Consider the following 23,725-nt stretch of genomic DNA (forward strand, 5'->3'; position numbering starts at 1 on the left):
ATAATTATCTCCCAAACGCTGCATCTTAAAGTACTACACCTGGGGAGCTGGGACTTTAATACATGGATTTGAAGGGAGATACAGATTAGTCCATAGCAGTGACATGAGGATGGCACTTATAGTGTGCCTGGATTTCTGCTCACTGACTAGCTACAGGGTTGCTTTTCTAGTCTAGCAAGTTGTCCTGTGCTAGGCCACTATGGGTAACCACAAGCTTTGGCCTGCCCTTCCACTTTCTTCTTTTTATCCTCGTTTCTCCTCTCGGGGGAAGTGGGAGTGAAGAGAAGGGTTTCATTGGCATCTTTTGTAAGAGGGCAATTCCACTTCAAAATAATGACCACTCATTAAGCAAAATCTTCCAAAACAAGAAGAGAGTAAGTTATAAATAAGCAGGTACTGAAATAAATTTATCTTCATTTTCTTAAAAAGGAGCATATTCATGAGACACACTTTCCTGATCCAATGCTCAACAGATACTGAACTATCCATGTGGATTTTTTAGTGGGTTTTGGGGTATTTTTGCCATAAGTAGTTGTACCTTTTAAAGTTTTATTTACTCAAGAGGCTTTGGGCAAATTTCGTTTTTACAAGCCTAGTAAACTTTCTTTATTGTATAGTTAAAAAAGCTTAAGTAGTGCTTTGTATGTGCCAGGTGCGATACTCCAGATACTGGGGACACTATAGTGACTAAAGCAGATACACATCCCTGCCCTCCTACTTGGGAAAACGGACAGATCAGTAAGCAAGGAGAAAGCTGGGGTTTGGGGGAAGATGTTGAGTGCTGCATCACCACTGAACCCATAGGCACACACTGAACCCATTTCACCTGCAGAGCTGTTGTCTGAGCTAAAGCTGCAAGTATGTAGAGGAGTCGGCCACAGAGCCGTGGAGAGATGGAGAAGGAGAATATTGTGTCATGCACAAAGACCTAGAGATGCAGGCAGAGAGACCGTCTCACATAGGAAGAGTGGGGAGAGTTCCAGTGTGGTGGATGTAGAGGTGACTGTGTGCTTCGGGAGGAGGATGGATTAGTAAACGAGAGGCTAGAGTTTGGTTATTGTCTTGGTTACTTTTTTCTCTTGTTACTGAGACAAAATACCCAACACCCAAAATTAAGGAAGGAAAGGTTTATTTAGCTCACAGTGTGTGGAGGTTTCAGTCCATAATCAGCTGGCTCCAAGGCAGGGGGACGTGGCACAGGGGTAACCATTGAAGGCAGCAGAAGATAGCAAAAGCAGCAAAAGCAAAAGTGGGGAGAGCAAGCCTCTTTTCCTGCCTTCTATTGTAAGCAGGCTACCTCCTCCTCCCCCAGGGCGAGTGTAGCACTCACACCATCTCCATGCCCTCCTCTTTTGCACAAGATGATGATGTTTTTACAAGTGAGGGCCCTGGCCCCTGCTGAGTCCCTTAGTTAAACTTCTAAACTTCTCAAGTTGACACAGTGAATCAACCATTGCAGTCCATCCCTTGTCAACTTGGCAACCAGGCACATTTCTCCAGTCTCCAGATACATAGACATGCTTATTCATATCATTTCACAGCTTGAACATTATAACATAGTTTTAACAATTAAGTAGTAAGTCTATCAACATTATATTACATTAGAACCATAGCATTCCACCCCTAGGCACCCAGAGTCAAGCACATGCCTTCGTGCAAAAGGCATTTAGTCCATCTCTAAGAGTTGCCAAAGTTCTAACAGTTTCACCATTGCTGGAAAGTCCAAGTGCCAAGTCTCTTGCAAGATTTAAGGCAAACTCTTTATCTGTGAGCCCCTGTGCAAATGGAAGGTTAAACACTTCCAAAATTCAGTGGCACAAGATGAACATTTTCATTCCTAAAGTTATAAACAGGGGGATACAAAGGAATGGGACCAAAGTCAGGCCACAATCCAGCAGGGCAAACAACTGAAATAATCCATGGCAAGTTATAAGCTCCAAAAGGCTTGAGTGGCTCCACCCCTACAGCACTTCAGGTGGTCGTAACTCCAATGGCTTCTCTCTGAGGCCCACCTTATTTTTACCTTGCAGATTTCCTTAAGACAATCCACATTCCTGGCTTTTCCAGACTTCTGGGATCTCCAGTGCACCTTTGGCTTCATACGCACAGCTTCAGGCAGTCTAATGTTGAAGTGGTGAAGGCCAGGGGCACACTGCCTGGCCTCCCGGGCCTTCTGAAATTGAGGTGGACACCTTAACTTAACCCCACAACTCTTGTGTTTTGCATGCACCTAAAACCAGCACCATGTGGATGATGCCAAGGTCTGCTGCTAGCTGGAGCAGTAGCCAGGCTTCCATCTCTCTTGGCTGTAGGGGCAGAGTGCCTGGATCTCTGAGCACTCTGAATCCAATTCTGAGGAACAATTTTTTTGTGCTGCTGCCATTCTGGAACATGGTGCAGCTGTTGCCATTCTAGAACATGGTGTGGCCACCACATTTTGGAACATAGTGCTCTGCAGCTTTCTCCTCAAAGCAATGTGTTTCACCTTTGCAACTTTGAGGCTGGAAGGGGTGGAGACTTGCCGCTTCTTGTGATACCCTCACACCATCTTTTGTATTCTCCAATTCCTTCTCAGCAATCAAGATCTCCTCTGCTCTGTCTTTGCCGTCTATAGCTTTACTGGAGCTTCCTTTCTGGCCAGACTTACAACATTTTAAATCATCCTGCTGGGCTCTATGCACTTGATTCTCAACATGGCAAACAGTCCCCAGTAGTAGCCAAGCTACCACTTCAACGTTAGACTGCCTTGAAATTTCTTCTGCCAGATTAGTTAGTCCACTGCCCTTAATGTCAGCCTCAGGCAAAATTTCTGGACACAAGCAAAATATAGACAAACTTTCTGCCAAGTCATAACACAAATCATCTGGAGTCAAGCACCCTATGCAGTCCTTCTTCCCAGCAGAAACTTCCTGAGCCTGGTCTTTACCAGCAGTATTTCTATCAGCCTCCTGGTTTTCTGAGCTCTGACCAGAATCTCCAATACAGAACAGCCTAAGGTGTTGCAGCTCTACTTTTTCAGGTGACATCTCCAAACCTTTCCAAACTCTTCCCACAAGCCATTTCTAAAGGCTCTTGAACCACATGGTCAGGTATAGTCACAGCAACGACTCTGCTTTTCTGGTACCAAATTCTGTCTTGATTATTTTTCTATTGTTGCTGGGACAAAATACCTGACCCCCAAAATTAAGGAAGGAAAGATTTATTTAGCTCACAGTTTGTGGAGGTTTCAACCCATAATCAGCTGGCTCCAAGGCAGGGGGGCATGGCACAGAGGCAACAGCTCAAGGAGGCAGAAAACAGCAAAAGCAGCAAGAGCAAAAGGGAAAGAGCAAGCCTGTTTTCCTCCCTTATACTGTAGGCAGGCACTCACACCATCTCCATGCCCTCCTCTTTTGCACAGGATGAGGATGTTTATAGGTAAGGGCCCTGGCCCCTGCTGAGTCCCTTAGTTAAACTTTTAAACTTCTCAAATTGACACAGTGTATCAATAATGACAGTCATAGAAATAATACAGGATCAAGTCAACATATACCTTACATCCTCACCATCATCACTGTCGAGTGTCACAGAGATGCAGCAGGGTTATGCAGAAGCAGAGAAGCACTCAGAGCTATTGCAGCGAGTGGTAGAGAATGGGTACCTGAGCAAGAGTAGAATCAACAGGGGGAGCAGAAATGGGAGGATGTGGGACACGAGACTTGGAGCAGCACTGTAGCATTTGGTGAAGAGCTGAGCTTTGGGGGCACATTGGGCTCAAAATCCATGCCATTCAAGTGGGGCTGTGGGGCAGGCAGCTGGTTACATGTGTCTGATGTTCAGAAGAGAGGAAGACAGGTGAGGGAAGAAGCCAACTTTGTAGAGAGCATGCGCATCATAATGTTCTAGGGATTAGGAGGCAGAGGAGCCTACAAAGGAGACAGATGCCCCACGGAGGGGCTGGGTGGGAAACCAGGAAGAGTATCAGAGAAACTAAGAATAAGGGAGCATTTCAAGAGGGAAGAGGAAGGCTTACTGTGTTGAGTATGGCTGAAGAATAGCTTAATAAAAGTGACTGTCCTATAGGGTTAGTGAAGGGCCGTCAATGACTTCTGCAGGATGAGCAGGCAGCCAGGAGCCAGCCTTCTCCACAGAGAAGACTGGGAAGTTGGGAGTGGAAAATGTAGGCATGGTCAGCTCATTGCAGAGGCTTAGCTGTGGAAGGTGGGAGGTTTCTGCTCTAGATACGAGACACATTCGCTCTCTGGTGCTCACAGGAGGAGACTGAGAGGCTGAGACTGAGAAGCAGGCACTGGGGTAAGCAGCGATGTCGCCCCAAGGCTGCTGGTAGCAGGAACATCTAGAGCACAGAAAGGAAGGAAGAGAGAGGAGAGGGCGGGCTCTGCCACCGGGGCAAGGAGAGTGCAGGGGTTTTGGAGGTCAGTGGCAAGAAGGTCATTGCAAACAGGGCCTGAGGACTTCAACCTAGGGACATGAAGGTGGTCATGGTGAATTTTTGAAAGTAACGAATAATTTTTAAAAACATTTGAAATAATTCTTTACAGATGCAGAGAGAAAACTGAGTAGGAGCACACAAAGTTCCAAGCAGTGCTTAAAGCCTAGTTAATATTGGTGCATATAAATTCATTGTGACGTCAGTGTGCCCAGTATCAGGATGGCATTGCTGTGCCCAGGTGTTTGGCATGTCCAATTCTGGTGCTCACTTGGCATCAACAGAAAGACAGATCGAAGAGAGCTGAGAGCCAACCAAGACAAGTTTGCCTTGCCCTTGAATGGTCCAGCTGAAGGGAAATAAAGGGAGAGGTTCCACGTAGCAAGGTGTTACAGAGTTCACAGAAGAACACAGAGCTCCCAGGGTTTTGATTTAGATGATGACTTAGGTAGTGATCCTGCTGATCTGTGGAAGGGAGCAGCGTGGTTGGAGAGATCATGTGTTGGCTTGAACGGTTCCATCCGGAGCTGCTCAGAGGTCAGAGTCAGAGCTGGGCATGTAGCTCTGAGGTGACTGCACTGTGCCTTGGACTCACCTGCTTGGATCCACAGCAGTGGGGAGTGCGTGGGTGTAACTGTCCACGGGGTGAGGAGGAGGGCTGTATTCAGCAACTCACCACTGTTAGTGCCGCTTTAATTACATTTTCCGTTAGAGTACCATGAGTGGCAGGTTTCAGGCAACTATATACAAGGGGATAGTTCTGTCTGTATTCAGGCCTTCACAGATCACTAGCAGCTACACGCAAGGTGAGGGGTGGTTGTGCTGGGATACACAGGAAATGAGAGAGGTCTTCCAGGGTCAAAGCTAGCAGGACCGTGCTTGCTCTCTTGTCTGGCACAAGCATCTGCCACACTCATAAGAGCCCAGGTTGTCTAGATGGCCAGAGCTGTCTAAACCAGTCCCTAATCTGAATAAGGAGCTATGCAGTATGAACTCTTAGCCCATACTTCCATTAGAAGCAAAATAATGTAATAATTAGAAGTTCAAGTCCAACTCTGTCACTAACTTACTCTGTAACCTTAGGTGAATTATTTAACTTTTCTATGCCTTAGCTCACTCATCTATAAAGGGATAATAATTAGGAGAATCAAAAGTTTAAATGTAATGCTTAGAATATGATACTTGAATTTGTACATACTTAATAAATGTTAATTATTTTTGATCATGCTTCAAAATATGAAGCTATTACTAATGCAGAAATTTTGTGAGAATTTTGTGATAGTGGGAGAAAATTTCATGTTTTCATTTTTAAAGTGTTAAGTAATCTTAAGGAGTAATACAAGTACACATATATGAAGGAGTAATACAAGTACACATATATTACTAAGACGAGGAGGAGGTCTGTGCATATGTTATATAAGAACATGCTTGGTCTTATGAATGGATACTTTTCTTCACTCAGGATTGTGTTAATCAGCCTTCTGTTACTATTACAAACACCTGAGATAATCACCTTATAAAGAGGAAAGGTTCATTTTGTCTCCCAGTTTGGAGATTTCCATGGTGACTTTAGGTCTGAGTAGCTCCTGGTGGGAGTGGATGGTGGAACAACCATACACCTAAGGTGCTAAGACATGGGAAATGGGGGAGGAGAAGTGAGCAGAAGACCTCTCATTAGGCTCTGGCTTTTCAAGTGTACACCACCCATGGGTAGCACAAAGTTGGGGACTGTGTCTCTGACACAGGGACCTTCATGAGCTGTGGCAGATTGAAACAACTCATCAGGGATTATCAGCAGCCAACATTCATGGACGTATTTTTGGTCCAGTCCAAGAGAAATGACTTCCTCAGCTGTTGAGGCTTGAGCTTACAACAGTATGGCTTGTTCTTCAGAAAATTGTTGTCCACAGGGATTTTTTTTGTCTTTTTAAAAAATTTTTATCTTCAGGAAACCCTAGATCTGACTAGTGGCATGCAGGCTATATATTATGTTAACATCCTGTCTTCTGGGACACATCTAGCATGTTTATTAGCTTTCGTAGACTCCTCTGGCAGCTGTCTTGTTTCTGTGTTCCCTTGAGTACTAACGGCTAGCCTGGTCACTCTGCTCCCTGGCCCTGCATCTCCAGAAGTGTTTGGGTAAGAGTCACTAACTTGGGACTATTATGTTTTTCTTCAATTTATGCAGGGAGGAGTCTAATAATAATAAATGAGACAAGACTCAAAACTTATAAATTATACTTTATAAGTTTTCTTCTCTGTGTTTAGCACCTTTTTCCATTTAGAAAATTCAGAAGCTTTTCATTTGTTGCCGCTTAGGCATAAAGAGAATGTCTGTGATAATCCAGTACATTTCAAGGGTAGTGTTTTGCTAACAGATGTGGGGATTAGAGGAATCAAGAAACGCCTCAGTCTGCAGCATCTCAGGCTGCAGAGAGAAGTTTGTTGGATTGGCTTGCTGTTGGCCCTCTCAGGAACCAAGGCACAAGGTTAGTGGGTACCGAAGACTAGTAAAGTCCATCAGTAAGATCTCTCCAGTGAAGAGCAAGTCGGGTGTTGCTGTCGACCTTACCTACTAGGGTGCTTAGTTCTTCCTCTAAGAGATAGATCCATATTTTTTATAGTCAGACCACATGGTTATAATATGAACCATAAGCATCTGCCCACAGTATTTGTGAAATTTTGGTAACTTATGAAATGGAACTTCTACACTTAATTATTATAATTAATTGATTAATTTTTAGTTCAACTCATCAGTGGTTTTGAATTCATATGTACCATGGATTATATGTCTTTTTTCTTGAGCAGTATGTAACATGGCATATTATATTGATGAGGCATTTAATAACATTTGGAATAATTTGTGGCAAAAGATTGTTGAACATTTCAGAAAAGATAAAATTTTGAGTGCCTTTCCCACCTATAATTCTTAGGTATAAGAACAAACAGATGCTTCTAAAATTGATGAAACATGTTTTAAAACACAATACCCTAGCACTAAAGATAAATTTGTCCATGCTTATTTAATTTTTAAATTAATTTTATTATTTAATTGTCATAAGATATAGCATATTTTTGTAGGCTTACCTCCAAAACTCTCCTGATAAGAAGCATTTTTTCTAATGAAGTTTACTAGTACATTTTAGATATACACAATGATCATATTAATCACAGGGAATTTGTACCTGTACATGATATGTTTTGATTCCTTTTTTTCCCAATCCCCTCTCTTCCCTTGAGCCCATTTTCCCCTCCCTATTTACAAATCTTTGTTTCCATTTTATCCTTTTTTAATCATTTTTCCTTTTCCCTTCCTTTCTTTCCCTTTTCCCCGACCCAAGTTCTTCTTTCCTTTCGAACAATTTCTTCCCATTTTGCAATATCTATTGTACATTTTAGTCTTTATTGACTCTTTCAGTTTCTCCCACTAAGGAGACAATGTAATGTTTATGCATGTGAGTCTGATTTATTTCACTTAAGAATATGGTCTCAAGTTGCACCCATTTACCTAGAAATGCCTCAAACCTATCCTTCTTTATGGCTGAGTAGCACACCATTATATATATATATATATAACCCCACATCTTCCTTATGTTAGCTGAAGATTTGCCCAGTTTTTCTGAGTATTCTTTAACCCTTCTTACTGCCTGTTATCTTTGCCTGGCTGCTTAGCGTCGGTAGAAGAAAGGCTATGAATGTACAGAAAAGCACACACACTTGTCTTAGGAGATGCAAGAGCAGACCTAGGGCGAGGCTTGCCATGGAAAATGTTTTTAAACAATAGATACATTTGTTTACCTTTATTGAAGAAGATCACATGTAAGTCATACAGGAGTCTTAGAAATAACACATACAAACTTATCTTTCAAATGATTACTAACTTGTTTCATTACCTCTAAGCTTGACCTTATAACTTTGACTCACACTACTAAATCAGTGAAGACAGGCCTAAAAATAGAAGTAGAACAGCACAATATTCTCAAATATTTCATTTCTCATTTATTTTATAACTTGTAACAACAAATCTTTTTTTATTTTAAAGATAAAAGAACGAAAACCTATTAACAAACACAGACAGACAAAGCAACACAAAAACAATAAAAGCAATACAGAATTTCAGACAAGGTGATAGGAAATTAATAATGGTTGTTGTGTTACATCTAGGATGAGGAAAAAGAGAAAAGAAAGAAAGAAGGGAAAAATATGTACATAGGTATACACAGCATAGCTAAGATAGCTGTACTACTGATTTCTATTGCTTTATTGAAAGGAACAGTTAGTGTTTAATTGTTTGATCAATCTTTCATGCCTAAATCTGTTTATCTGAGTAACCAATTTGAGCAACAAATCATTTAAAAGTAGTATCATAGAAGATTTTTTAGGAGAGGTTTTATGGTACTTTCTGGGAAAATAAGAAAATTAGGAACAATAAGAGTTGTTCAGCTCTTTGTTATAAAATTATGTATAATGTATGATTAAACTAAACACAGTTTAAACATGAAAGTTCTTGCTTTCAGGGCCTTGAAGTTCCTCAGGAACATGAGAACAAGTAATCACAATAGAGTATAATTCACAGCACTCAATCCAGGTGAAAATTTCAGTTGTATCCTTGAATATCTACAGGTCTTACACATTTTTATCACAGTAGAGGTGTAGGGAGGCCACATACAACTGCGTTCACTCTCCTAAAAATATTGAAGTTTACTTAACTTTCGTCTTTCTTCTCTTTGTATTTCTTACCTATGGTGAGGACTTTAATAATAAATAAAATTTCTTTCCACTTAATAGGGAAGGAAATAATAAGCAATGCATTCAAAGAAATTATGACAGTACTCAACCTTTCATGCTTTTCCTCTCTGGGGTAATCTTATTTTCTTGAATTGTGTACTTACACTGTGTACCATAAGCCTTTGGAATATTTTCTCCCAGCAGAGGAAAAAATCCAGAGGACGAAAGTCTTTGCGAGTCAGAAACTCAGGTTCAGCTCATCAAGTTTTGTTTACTCTCTCTGCTTCCATCCCATCTTGTTGGCTGCCTGAGAAATATGTACTGTAAGCATTTCTTCTGCAAGCTCCTGATCACATTCATGCTATCATTGGGCACACCGTGCGCTAACTGCATGGCAGACTGCAGGCTTATGCTCTATCATTTCACCTTCCCAGAAATCCCAGTACACTGAGGAGGAAATGGTGTTTCTGGCAGTGTAGATAGCTTACTCCAGGGTCCCTACATTGGTCACCAGAGAGCAGGCTTCTTTCTCAGTCACATATACAATCCTGCTGTTCTTGACCGTAGGCCTAAGCAGCCTTCCATTTGCATAGGAGTGGAAAGATGGAAGAAAATAATTGTATTGATGTTATAGTTGCCTTTATGCCAAACCAGTACCCCACCTGATGATTTTCCTGGTCTTTGAATCCTTTTCCCATGCTTATTGTCAGTTTGATAAATGGAAGGATGACCAGAGCTTTATGTTTTGCAAGAAACATCTTTTAATAGGAGGAAAAAAGAAGTTAGAATGGATTGTTTTATTTTCAAAATTACTTAAGCACATATATTCATTTGACCAAGGTTATTTGATGGTGAAGGTATATAGGGCTGTGAGTTGGATGACAAAATTATCCTGAAAAAATTAATGAACCACTTTATTCCTTAAAGATTAAATTAGCGTAGTATGGCAGATGTGGTGTATGCCTATAATCTCAGTATTCTGGGAGGCTGAGGCCGGAAAATTGCAAGTTGGAACCCAGCCTGGACAACTTAGTGACTTCACAACACCCTGTCTCAAAAGAAAGAAAGAAAGAGAAAAAGAAAAAGAGAGAGAAAGCAAGAGAGGGAGAGGAAAGAGAGAGAAAGCAAGAGAGGGAGGAGGAAAGAGATAGAAAGCCTTATTTACTGTGTCTGTTCTTCATAGGAAAACCATTATAAATTGCTTTAATCAACTCTCAATAATGCAAATAGCCAGTTATTAGGGTGAAATGTTGAATCACTGGTTTTTTGCAAGTCCCTAGGTTTGATTTCCAGAACCACAAACACAAAAATGTTGCTTTAAAATTGTTTGGCCTTTTAGAAAAGTTCTTACTGGGCATGGCTGAAAGGTGGCTGGGGTTGCCCATTTACTGCAGAAGGGCTAGCCAGCTCTCCCTGAGGGTAAAGCAATAACCGTCCTGCGGTGGAAAGCGTCTGTGTAAAAAGTCTCGGGCTTAGAAGTGTGTTGGTCCTCCTGGTGTCACGTGGCTTCTCAGTGTCCCCTGGTCCCTTTGCAGCGTGTTCTGGGATCTCTACTGCGCTGCTCCGGAGAGGCGGGAGACGTGTGAGCACTCGAGTGAAGCCAAGGCCTTCCACGACTACGTAAGTCACCTCCCGCGCGGCGCAGCTGCCTCTGTAACCACTGCTTCTGAAAAATGCCCCAGTTGTCTCTTTTTTTTGTTTTGGCCCTTAGTGAATTGGTTCTTCTTCTCCTTTTTTTTTTCCTTGCAAACTGGGCTCATGTATAGAAGTGAAATGCCAGGGTGGGCCGGTCTGACCAAACACTCGGAGGGTATTTCTACGTGTCTGACTTGTGAGATTCCAGATTTGAAAAAGTGAAGTAGTCGTTCATTACTGTCCAAAGAGATCTGCCGCAAGATGTCTAGAAATATGATATGCTCTTCTTTTGAAGATTTTCAAAAGATTTCTTATCTTCTATGAGATTTTTTTAAATGTAGAAATATTTTATTCTCTTTTTATATCTTTTGGTTATATAGCGTAAGACTACATATTGTATCTTCTCCACAGAATGCAGTTCCACAGATGAAATTGATCATGGATTAACGGAACTATTAGACAATAGTGCAGAAGATTCAAAGCAAAAATAAAAATGTGAATTTATTTTTTCTTGAATCCTGAAGGAAGGGCAGACTTTGGCTTAAACGTTTTTCAAAACTGCAAGTCTGATTTTAGGTAGCTGATTATATCTGGAAGTAGAATGGGAAAAAAGAAACAAAACGAGGAAAATTTTCTTTAGGGAAAAATTTCATATGAGAATGAGGAGATGGTACCATGAAGGACCTGGGAAAAAAACTATAAAGCTGGAGGAAATGGAGGAAATCCATCTCTGAAAGTAGAATCAGGTCTGGAGCTTGAGGAAGTATCTTGTAGCAAGATCCTCAAGCAACCACAGGGATACTTGTCAGTTGTGGGAGGAGGGCATCCTTCTGTGCAGAAATCCTTACAAACCAGAACTAGGCTCAAAAGGGAGACAGACCTTGTTCTTCTAGAAAATGATTGGGTCTCAGAGTGAAGAACAGAACTGTAACTCTCACAGTAGCACAAGAAAGAGTGTGCAGACTTACGGTGTGCAGATGGTGGGCACTGTGTAACTCCTGAAGGTGGACAGACTGGTTAGTCGCGGTGCCCTCCTCGGATATCGAGCACCCTTCTCAGCTTAGTGTGTACCGAACACAGCTCTTGGGTACAGAGAGGGAAAAGGTCACCACCACACACCAAGAGCTATCAGTCACCACCTATCAGCCAGATAGGGCTGGACCAGGGCACAGTGTTTATCTGAACAAGCTTGCTTCTATTTTTTTTCACCCTTGGTTCATGGCAGGAAGTAAAGCAGAGACTGGATTTAATGGGCACCCCATCTCATCTGTCCCTTAGACCAGACAGCCATGCTGGCATCTGGCCTCTCAGTCATGGGAGAAGTTGTTTGTTGATGTACCTCCTCATTTTGACAACCAGCTGGCGTGAGATGGGGCTGGTGGTGTATTCCTGAAGGAGATATAGTGTTGGACAGTCTGCAGGTCAAGGATTAATTACATAGACACTTTACAATTCCATTCCTTAGAAAAGTGCACACTGCTGCTCACGTGGAGCCCTGGTGGGCAGCGCTGAGGTAACTCAGCAGCTCTTTCAGAAACGTGAGCTAACTCATCACCACGTTGTCGTGGCCTCTCCCGTCGCCAGCTGCACACTCAGCAGCGCTTGCAGTTCCGAGAGTGTGCACAGGGATGAGGTTGACTCTCTGAGCATGTTTGAAGATGAACATTGACCAGAGGTAGGAATCAGCTGATTCCAAAGGAGGAGCATCCTTTCACCGTGTAACTTGGTCCTAAGAAAATGTTGTTTGGAGAAAAGTTGAGCACTTGGATTTTATAATACATTATGAATAGTCGCACATTTTATTGTGTGTTAAATTTTATCTTAAATTTTAGTGCTAATAGAGTCAATTTATTCTTAGGTAGCATTTTTATTACATCTTTAAGCCAATGGCTTTTCAGGGGTAATGCCTCTCTGACTTTTTAAAATTGGAGGATGGTAGAAGGATGGAATTTGATTTCTCTAATTTTATATTAAAATTGGTTTTTTTGAAATATATTTGTTTTCTGTTGCTCACTTTTATAGTAACTTTCAGGAGGATTTCCTGCATTCTTAATAATGGACAGTTTCTGAAAATGATGAATATAACTAATGTGTTCTAATGAATATACTAATGAGTACTAATGAATAACTAATATATCTAATGTGTAAATAGAGACATTTAAAGGACTTGGGGAAGAAAATAGGGAAGATAGGAATAAGCAGTAAGATTTTGGTAAAATTCGGTCCATTACAGAATCATTCCTGTGATGGGTATTACTATGTTGACCAACCAAATGTAATGTACTTCTTAAGGAAGTATTCTGAAAAACACTGTCTTCAGCAGTTGCAGTTTGGGGAATATTCACTTTCACTTGTATGTATAAATCTCAATATGTTTAAAAATTACTGTTGTGATTTTGTATGTAGTTAGTTACCTCTTACATGATTGAATGTATAAATATGTATAATGACAAAGTAGTTTTTAAGAGATATATTGGAAAGCATAATGAGATAAAAAGAATAATGTTTTTAATTAAAAATGCAGTCTAACATGTTAAAGTGACTATCTTAGTATTTGGCTTATGTATGATTTTTATTTTTATCTATGTAATTTATATAATTTTCAGCTATCTATAATTGATATTAATTTTATATTCAGGAAAGTTACTTTAAAATAGATTCTTTTCACCTTTTGAAGAGTTCTGATTTTTCTTCTGAAATTGGAAAATAAAAAGTTTAGCAAACTGAACTTTAAATTTGAAGTGGGTGGTGGGTTTTTCCTGCAACCGTGCCATATACTTAGGCATTTAACCCTTCTCATCAAAGATGGTGTGTTGGTTTTTGCATGAGGACTGACTGAAGCGCATCTCTAAACTAGAGAGATGTCTCAACTCAATTCTAAGCACTCTGTATTTTATTTTTAACCACCTATTGAAGCGTTACTGGCATGGGAAGGCTGTAGAAAGGGAGTGTACAGCTTGATGTGTTTGCAGATAAGACTGTACCCATGAACCACTCTCACATTCAGCACCATAATTTATCTGTCACCTCTCGGCTATCTGCTTTCCTCGTGTTTTGTTTTCTTTTTCCAATAAGAACACTTAACATGAGATATCTTCTTAGCAACATCTGAAGTATGCAGTAGGTATTATAATCACAGGCCCTGTGTTGCACAGGGGATGTTTGGGATGTATTTGTTACATGATTGAATTTTGTACTCTTTGACCAACGCCTGCCATTTCTCCCTCCCTTCAGCCTCTGGCAACTCACCAGAGTTTTACCTCCTGCTTCTGTGAATCTGGCTTTTTTAGATCCCACATAAACTGAAATCAGGCGGTATTTGTTCTGTGACTGGCTTATTTTATTTAATAGTGTCCTCTGTGTTTGCCTTTGTTATCAGAAATGGCAGGATTTCCTTCCTGTTTATGACTGACTTCTACTCTGTCACATTTTCTTTATCCATTTATGCACTGACAGACATTTAGATTGATTCTAGATCTTGGCTATGGTGAGTAATGTTGTAATGAATATGGGAATGTAGGTATTTGTTGGCGATTCAGTTTCTTTGGATTGATACCCAGCAATGGGATTGCTGGAACAAATGGTAAATTGATTTTTCCATCTTTCAAGGAACTGCTACACTGTTTTCTATAGTGGTGGTACCAATTTACATTCACACTGACCATGTACAAAATCCTCGCAAAATTTATTCTCCACTCTATGATTTTAATAACTGTTTTTATAATTGCCATTCCAGATATATATTTGGCTTTTGTTAATTTTGGAATGTTTTTCCTGATCACTGTCTGCTAGCACATAGGTTTTTGTCACTTTATTATTTAACTTGCCAAATGATTGTATATGCAGTGTTAATATCTTTTCCTCAAAGGAAATCACCCTGTGCACATACTGTAAGAGAAAAAGAAAACACATTTAAGAGAAGTGAAATACATGTAAGAAAGTGATCATTTTCTTGCATTTATATTTTAAAGTATAGGATGTTAAATATTTAGCATTTATGTGCAATGCTAAATATAAAATAAAAGAAAGTACACTTAGAAACAAACCATGTACTATAGTTTATATGGATGCATTCTTTAAAGACAAAGGTATAAATTTCACCAGGAAATGATTTACAAGTCAGACTCATGGTTATTTTGGTGGTGGAAACAATTTCTGAGGCATTTTTGTGATGGTGGTAAAGTTCTCCTTTCCTCAACCCTGGTACTAGTTACAAGCATGTTTGCTTTATAATAGAATGCCATAAGTATAGCTCGTGTATCTTTCTATATTTACATATACGTATATTTTTATTTTAACACGATTCTCAAAACTATAGTTAAGATAATTAGCTTTGGGAAAATCATGTGCACCGTCATTTTTAGTACGTGGGTTTCCTGGCATTGCTATGGTTTGTCTTTTGAGAACTGGTGGCAGGAAATGTAGTGATGATTCAGAGCAAAGCTGGGTGTTTCCTCTCTGCCTCAACACATTAGGAAGGATGTCTACCTATTGATTTTCTAGAGGACAGTAGAGAAGAAGATCAGGAGTGTGGAGGAAAAGATTAATAATTAGGAGTCGATGTTACAGGAGAAGATAGAGATTTTACTAGAGAATGAGTGTTTTGCCACATGGTAGGAAAGAGCTAGCTTGGCCCTGTTGTTTCCAAGCTGAATTAAAAATCTGAGCTACAAAATTATTATTATATGTTATTAGTAAAAACAAAATCATTGTAAAAATAGTACCTATTAGCTTGTGAAGTTTATTGGGCTACATTTTATTTTCTTTCCATTAGTGTGTTTTTTTATCTGACTCTGAAATCATAAGCAGTATTTTTATCTGGAGTGACTGTTTACTGGGTTTTTTGGTTTGTTTTGCTACAGCTTAATATATAATTGCTTTACTTAACAATTCATTTATTTCCAAAATATTATAATATTAAACTCTTAATGAAAAAGAATTGCCATGATTATATTTTGAGTTCTTTTGTGTGAATGGAAGATTGCTTAATTGTCCTAAAGCAAAGTTAAAGCAGAAATATATTACTGCTTTAGTGCAATTGTAATAAAATCAAATTATTACAATGAACTCTTTGAAATCAGAGAATTAGATTCTTTCTTCCTCAGGGTCTGTCAAATGATACATGTTCAATAAATGTTAACGGACTACATCAGTTGGAAACTAGAAATGTTTAAAAACCTCTCAAATGTTCAGGTAAAGTGACAAACTTCAGTAGTAATTATTGATAGTGAGAGGCTGACTTTTGGTTTGTTCTTTTTTTCTTTCTTTTTTTTTTTTTCTGATACTGGGAATTGAACTCACGACCTCGCACTTGCCAGGCAGGTGCTGTGCCACTGAGCTAAGTCCCCAGCCCCGAGAGGCTGACTTTTGTATTGTAGCCCAAGAGTGTAACTCCTAGAAAGGATTATGTTGTTGGTTTGTAATAATGGTTTTAAATGACATGTAAATACCAGTGATAGTATATAAATAAAATAATGGGAGATCAATGTTTTCATAGATACCTCATGAAGATTTTTATAGGAAATCATATCCAGGCACAGCTTGGAGATCTTTCAGGCTTGGTTCCAGAAAAGATGCCTCAACAAAGCAAATCACACAAGCGTTTTGGTTTCTTGGTGCATGTAATGCATGTTTAAATGTGCAACAGCGTTATGTCTGAAACATCTACAAATGCAATCAGTCATCTGAGCTGTTGGAAAAATGGCACCGGAAGTCTTGCTCCATGCAGGGCTTCCACAGTCCTCCTGTGTATGAAATGCAGTCTCTCAAGTGGCGAGGTAAAGCCCAGCGCAGGGAGGAGGCTGCGTGCTGCGGGGAGAGCTGTCTGCGGGAAGCATCCTGGAGAGTTCGGCACCCCTTCTTCTGTGCGCTATGGGACACCTCCTGTCTACACCTGTGTCACCATTCTGATGGAGGAGATTTGTTCCCCAGCGTCCTCAACGCCCTCATACATTAGACTTCTGTAATGGAATGTTGTCTCTAATACTCTGTGCGCTTGCACAGGGAACAGATTCTGTCTCACTCACCTTTATCACCCCCGGTACCCAGCAGGCTGCCTGACACGATGTGTTCAGATATGCATTTAGTGTATATCTAAACGACTAAGAAAATACTATCTCATAAGGATTTTCTATTTCTTATTTTAATTACTAGGTATGCAGTTGCAAAAAGGCCATTTAATAGCACTTTTATTCACTTTGTATTTAATGCCAATTTAGATAAGACAGCAACTTCTAAAGATGTAAAACATGAGTCAGAGCGGGCAACAGGGGCTTCCTACCTTGAGCAGCTGGCGGCTGGCAGCATTGCCCCAAACAAGGTGGGTGGGTTCCTGCCCCGTGGGCTCAGCACGCAGGAATGGAGTTTGATTCCTGGTACCAAAAAAAAGAAGAATATATATTAGTTGAAATAATAGTTACTTAATCAACTAATATTAGATAGAGCTATGATGTGACACTCTGGCTTTATACGAATAAGAATAAGACCTCTCCTGAAGAAGTCTGAAACGTGAGAGGGTAAAGTGCATAGGGAGACACAGAATAGTCTCACACTGTGGAATTAGTCAGCATTTGTATAACACGGGAGAATGTGGGGAGCAATCAGATGTTCACATAACTTTAGATTGGAGTTTAGATTTTAGCACACAGTGAGGATTTAGTATACTCACAGGTGAATGAACTATGTCACTTTGGGCTATAAATACTCCTAAACAGTCCATGTGATTAGAATTCATAATTGACTGGGAACAAATAAAGTTGTATTTGAAATCCATTCAGCTGGTAAGAACTTTAGCAGGTGTCTTATCAATCCATGTATCTAGTCTCTGTGTTAAGGTTTTTGCTCATCATAACATGCAGGATGCTGTGAGAGGTTTATATATAATCTTACCTGACATACTGGTTTTACAATGTCCTGTAGGATCCAGTTTAATCTCTTCTGCCATTGATAAACCTTATAAACCATCTTCCTTTCTGTCTCGCATGAGGTAAGTTGTTTCTGGTTTTGTTCCTATTTATGTCAGCTGGGATGATTTGAAGAAGCACGTGCACCCCCCTGGCCTGTGGTACGTGCGTGCCCCTCTATTGCTAGGGTGTCATTTGGGCCTGGGACTACTTGGCAGTGGCTTCTAAGCATTGCTAATAACTTGTTTTTGTATTTCTTTTGATTCTGAAGTTTCCTGTAAGGGGATATGTTATTTCATTCATTCAATGGGAAACATGAAAAAGGGGCAATAAACAAAAAAACTATAAAACACTGTGAAAAATGCCACTTCACTCCAGTCTTTGATAGCATAATTTACAGTGTTATGTAGACTTCACAAACTCCATAAGGCAATGAATGAAGAAATTAATGCAGAAAAGAGATGAACCAAAGAGGATGCCTTTACTTATAATTTGCTTTATTATGAAAACATTTTTAAAGTACATATTTTAAAGGGCCACCATAAGTCCCTTTGTCCTCCTTAAATGTATTGTTTTCTTATCAAAACCCAAGTTCTGATGAATGTGAGCATGTGAACACAGGAAGCTCTTTATCCTTAATGGTGACATTGCACTGTCTATGATTATGTTGCTGATGTCACCAGAAAACTTTGAATAATACGAAACTCATTACAAGACCATACATTTCTTACTTAATACTAAGAGATTTAAAATTTGCAAATTTAGAAATCACAGAAAATAAGTTATTTCAGAGATTCTAAAGAAGGAAAAGTAGAAATATTTCTAAATACCTTAGATTTATAGAGTCATACTTCCATAGCCCCTTCCTTCCTTCCTTCTTTCCTTCCTTTCTTTTTTCCTTTCTTTCTTTTACTTTCTTTCACTTTCTTTCTCTTATTCATTATTTATTGGTACTGGGTATTGAACTGAGGGTTTTTGCACTGAGCTATATCCCCAGACCTCTTTATTTATTTATATTGAGATAAAGTCTTGCCAAGTTGTTAAATTGTCCAAGCTGGGCTTGAACTTGCAGTCCTCCTGCCTCAACCTCCAAGAGCACTGGGATTGTAAGCATGCACCATCACACTCAACTTCTTATTTTTTATTTATACCTTCATCTAAATTACTGTATGTTGTGCAACTTTGAAAAGTAAAAGAATGTTATTTGTATTCTATTCCCCTTTATTTGGAGGAAGGAAACTAAAAATCATTCCCAAAACTCATTGCACTTACTCCAAACTAGTTTTCCTTTTTAAAAAAAAATTTATGAGTCCGTGTTTGCAGCACATAAGGATTGCATTCATCATGGGGAGTTTGTGCTTGGACACAATGCGTCTTTCCTCTCCCCTCCTCCCGTCTCCCTCCATCTCTTCTTTATCTCCAGGTCCCCCTCCCATTTGCAAAAGGTCTACCACCTTATTTCCTATCTATCTTATATTTTACCCTGTAAATTATTTATACTTTGGGTTTCTTATATAAGAGAAGCCGCGTGATATTTAAGCTTGTGCATCTGATCTGTTTCACTTAGCATTATGGTCTCAAGGTGCACCCATTTTCCTACAATGACTCAGACTTATCCTTCTTTATGGCAGGGTAGTACTGAGCTGTATGTAAATACCATATTTCCTTTATCCATTCATCTGTTGATAGGCATATAGCCTAGAAGTGAGAGATGTATATATCTTTTCTGTTGTTGTTGTTGTTTCTTGAGACGAGGTCTTGCTATGCAGTTCAGGCTGGCCTTGAGCTCATTTTATAGCCCAGACTGGTCTTGAACTCGCAACGATCTTCCTGCCTCAGCCTTCTGAGTGCTGGGATTACAGGCATGCACCACCACGCCCAACCCAGATTTATATATCTTTCTAAAATAAATAATTTCTCTACACTTTTAAGTATAATGGCTTTAACAGAATATATGTTAGTTGAGGACCAGCGATATAGCTCAGTGGCGTAAGCGCCTGCCTGGAAAGTGCAAGGTCTTGAGTTTGATTCCTGGTACCAAAAAAAAAAAAAAAAAGAAAAACAATATATATTAGTTGAAATAATAGTTACTTAATCAACTAATATTAGATAGAGCTATGATGTGACACTCTTACTTTATACTAATAAGAATGAGACATCTGTTTTTTGGCCGTAAAATGTATACAGATTTGATTGCATATGTTTTTAGAATTAGATTGGTTTTAACCTATGTATATTTTACCTGATAATTTCTTTTCTCTTTTGAGTTTAAAATCACATACAACTACTTGTGTAACACAGTTTGCAGCCAGGAACAGGAAATAGATGTTACCAGTTCCCAAAGATAAAGTGTTAACTTTTAAATCTTTGAAGGAAACTTGAAGAATCTCCAAAAAGAAAGATATCAGTATTTTTGAGAGACTTCCATATCAGAGTACAAATCCTAAAAGTTGTGTGATATGTTATGTTAAAACATGTAGATTTTTAAAGAAGAAAATGATGAAACAACTAACAAATCTGTCTGTGCTGCGGAAAGGATGATCCTCCAGGAAGTGATTTAAGTAAACATAACTTAGGGTCATTCTTCTATCATTTACTAACTCTCTTTTTAGTACCCATTTATGTGCCAGATACTTTGTAGAAATTTCTCCCTCTAGGGGTTCGTAATGTGTTTGGCACAGTGCATGAGCTGTATACCAAGAGTTAATTGCCGTAATATAAATTACAGCTGCTATACTGTGTGAACTTAGATACTTTACATGTGCATAGGATTTTGAATGGTGACTAGGATTTGGAGAAGAGACATTTTAAGGATAGTGTTATGGCTTGTATTTTGATAGGCCCCCAAAGACTCATGTGGCCACACGTAGGGCTTTTCAGAGGTGGCTGGATCTAGAGCATGTGAATATAGCTTAAAGATGTGATAACTAAATTAGTTCACCAATGGGCTTAGTATAGTTCTGGGTGTGGATAATGGAAGGCCGAGCCTGGGTGTGCATGGCACCAGCCAATAGGCTTGTAGCCCGAATGGAATAAAAGGGAAAGGGAGGCTTGATGCTGCTCTTTGATGCCTCCTGCCTACCCTTCCATGGGTTATTTCTCCTCTGCCATGCCCATCTTCTATGCTGACCGCCTTGGAACTAGCTGATTATTGACTGAAACCTTTACAGACTCTGAATCAAAATAAAACTTGTGGGTGTGAGGTATTATGTCCCAGCAAAAAGAAAGTAACTAAGACAGGTAGTATATCAGAGAAACTAGCTGAAGTTGGGGAAATGTAAGGTGAATTTGAGGAATAGCATGCAGAACTGTTCACCAGGTTAGAAAAATCAGACATAGGGTCATTTATAAGGTGATACAAGTTTCAAAACTATAAGGAAACAGTGAAATCATCCCACTGGCTTCATGCTAAGTTCCTTGGGTCAGTTCTTGGAATGTGCTGAGACTGCTGTAGATGGTGCCAAGAAAGAGAAGGGATAGATCATGCTATGGGAGAAGGGCTGCCCTCCTTCTGTTGTATCTAAAGTAAATCAGCCCTCCTCTTCTCCCAGTCCCTCCTGCTTTCTCTCTAGTAAGCGATGTGTCCCTGTAACTGGTCCTACGGTTCAGATTTGGTTTGAGGTGCCCCCCCATCCTTATGCTAGAAGTTTGTTCCTGGTGAACTGCTGTTGAGGTGTTGATGCCTTTAATAGGTGGCACCCAGAGCAAGGCAGCTAGGTCATGGGCACTGCCTTCTCAAAGTATCTGTCTTAGTTACCTTTCTCATTGCTGAGTCAAAATACCAGACACTCAAAGTTGAAGGAGGAGAGGTTTATTTAGCTCACAGTTTGTAGAGCTTTCAGTCCATAATCAGCTGTTTCCAAGGCAGGGTGGGGTCACAGAGGGGCATTGCAGAGGAGAAATGCTTCATGATGGGCAGAAGGCAGCAGAGCAACAAGGGATGATCACAACTCTTTCTAGCCCTCTTATCTTATCCAGGGTACTTAGGGTAGGCAGCACTCACACTTAATCCTACTGCCTTCAAGCCTAGTATTGCATCATGAATCGATTCCAGCTTCACACACTCTAGATCCAGCCACCTCTGAAAAAGCCCCCCTATAACCACATGAGGCTTTTGGGGGGACATCTAGACACAAGCCATAGCAGTATCCTAGAAAGCTCTCCTAGAGCAGCCATTACAGAAAGAGCAGCCTGGCCCCCGAACTTCTCCTGGCTTCCAGTCCTGCATGTATCCCATCACTGTGACACTCTCCACCATGAGGCCCTCACCAGATCTCACCTGATGGAACCATCTGCACTTGGGCTTTCAGCCTCCCAGACTGTGGAGTGCATGAGTCCTGTCTTTGTGCAACCCCAGCTTCAAGTATGTACACAAAGGTCACCTGTGAGGTATGGGGGTCTCCTGATTCACTTGTCCCCATTACCTCCACCCAGTCATCCGAACCTGTCAGTTCCATTGCTAGACACTTCCTTTTACAGTCTCCTATACAGTCCTACTTCAGGCATCTTAGTTCAAGTCTTCATGTTCCCAAAGCACCAAAACAGCTATTTCTGCATCTGACTCACCCATCCTTACCCCCATTCAAGGATTCTCTCCCAAGAATTCTTGGGAAAACACTTAAGTAAGCAATATTTTATTAAAATCTCCTTTATGTATTTATAACATCTGAATCCATAACGAGCCAAAAACTTTAAATAAAAATGTTTAAAGGCAGCTGACCTGGTCCAGCCTTGTTTTTTCATTAGATAAGAAGCCTTGTGTCCAGGGAAGCTGAGGGCACATCGTTTTAAAACTGAATCTCTATGGAGGTGTCCTAGTTACTTTTCTTTTGTTGCTGAGACAAAATATACAATATCCAAAGTTAAAGGAGGAAAAGTTTACTTAGCTCACATTTTGTAGAGGTTTCAGTGCATAATCAGCTGGCTCCAAGACAGGGTGGTATATGGGGCAACAGTTCATGGCAGTGGAAGACAGCAAAAGCAACAAGAGAGGGAAGTACAAGCCTCTTTCTCGCCCTTATATTAATATGCAGGCTACCTACCCTAAGGCGGTGTAGCACTCATATCCTTAATCCTAGCCAGCTCTATGCCAAACCAATCAGTGGACAGATTTACTAGTCACATATGCATGTTCCAAGTACCACACACTCTAGATCCAGACATGTCTGAAGAAAAGCACACACACACACACACACACACACACACACACAATGACTGCAGGAGCCTTTGGGGGAACATCTAGCACAAACCATAACAGGAGGAAAACTCAGGCTTTCCAAGCATTTGTGCAGTGTATGTCTAACTACAACTGGGTGCAATGTGTGTCTGCAATGCAGTCATTTCTTGAGCATATTGAAACAGAACAAGTGACATTTTAGGTCAGTTAATTGAAGGGCATGTTGTAAAGGACCTGAAGTAAAGGAAGTTCTGAAGGCCAAGCATGTCTCAGTATGGAGTGAGAGCCATGAAGAATATATATCTACTTGTAAGGATTTAGAGCAAAAGAAAAATTAAAAATAATTTGTAGTTGACATGAGCTGAGACTCAGAATGCCATGGAACTTTGGAGGAAAAACATACGGGAGAAGTGTGTTAAGCTGTGGGGAAATGGGCTATATTAATGAGGGAGTAAAGGTCAAGTATGAACTGGGGCCTGGGGGTAGAAGCTTGGCAGAAATGTGCATGTGTTTTCCTATGTGGACCAGGATTCATTTTATTGTAGTGGTGGTGGCAAGAGTAAGAATTCAAGAACCATCTCTGTTGGAGGGAGTCAATGAATTGAGTCTAAGTTAGAAGAAATTCATAAAAGTGAACAGTAATTCAATTCTGAGTTTCTAAGTTTTCCTTTTTTGTATTTTTCTTTTGTTTATTGTTTGTTTTTATCAGTGCACATTTGCAGGGTGTAATGATTACATTCTCCTCGTGGAGCTGGTACAGGGACACAACACACCTTCATTCCTTTTCTCAATTTCCCTCCCCTCCCTTCTGCCTCCCGCCATCTCTTGATCCCCTTCCCACCTGAACGAAATCTA

General features: G+C 40.1%; 1 protein-coding gene across 1 annotated transcript in view; it reads left to right on the forward strand.

Moving 5' to 3' along the window:
- The window catches only part of Ssbp2 (single-stranded DNA binding protein 2), a 250,807-nt gene that overhangs the window by 83,342 nt on the left and 143,740 nt on the right, over positions 1-23,725 (forward strand). The window contains exon 4 of the mRNA XM_013512973.1: positions 10,693-10,777. Coding sequence (XP_013368427.1) covers positions 10,693-10,777 — 85 coding nt within the window. The remainder of the gene's footprint in view (positions 1-10,692; positions 10,778-23,725) is intronic.

This window comes from Chinchilla lanigera, unplaced genomic scaffold, assembly GCF_000276665.1.
Source record: "Chinchilla lanigera isolate Chin_1 unplaced genomic scaffold, ChiLan1.0 scaffold00017, whole genome shotgun sequence".
Lineage (NCBI taxonomy): Eukaryota > Metazoa > Chordata > Mammalia > Rodentia > Chinchillidae > Chinchilla > Chinchilla lanigera.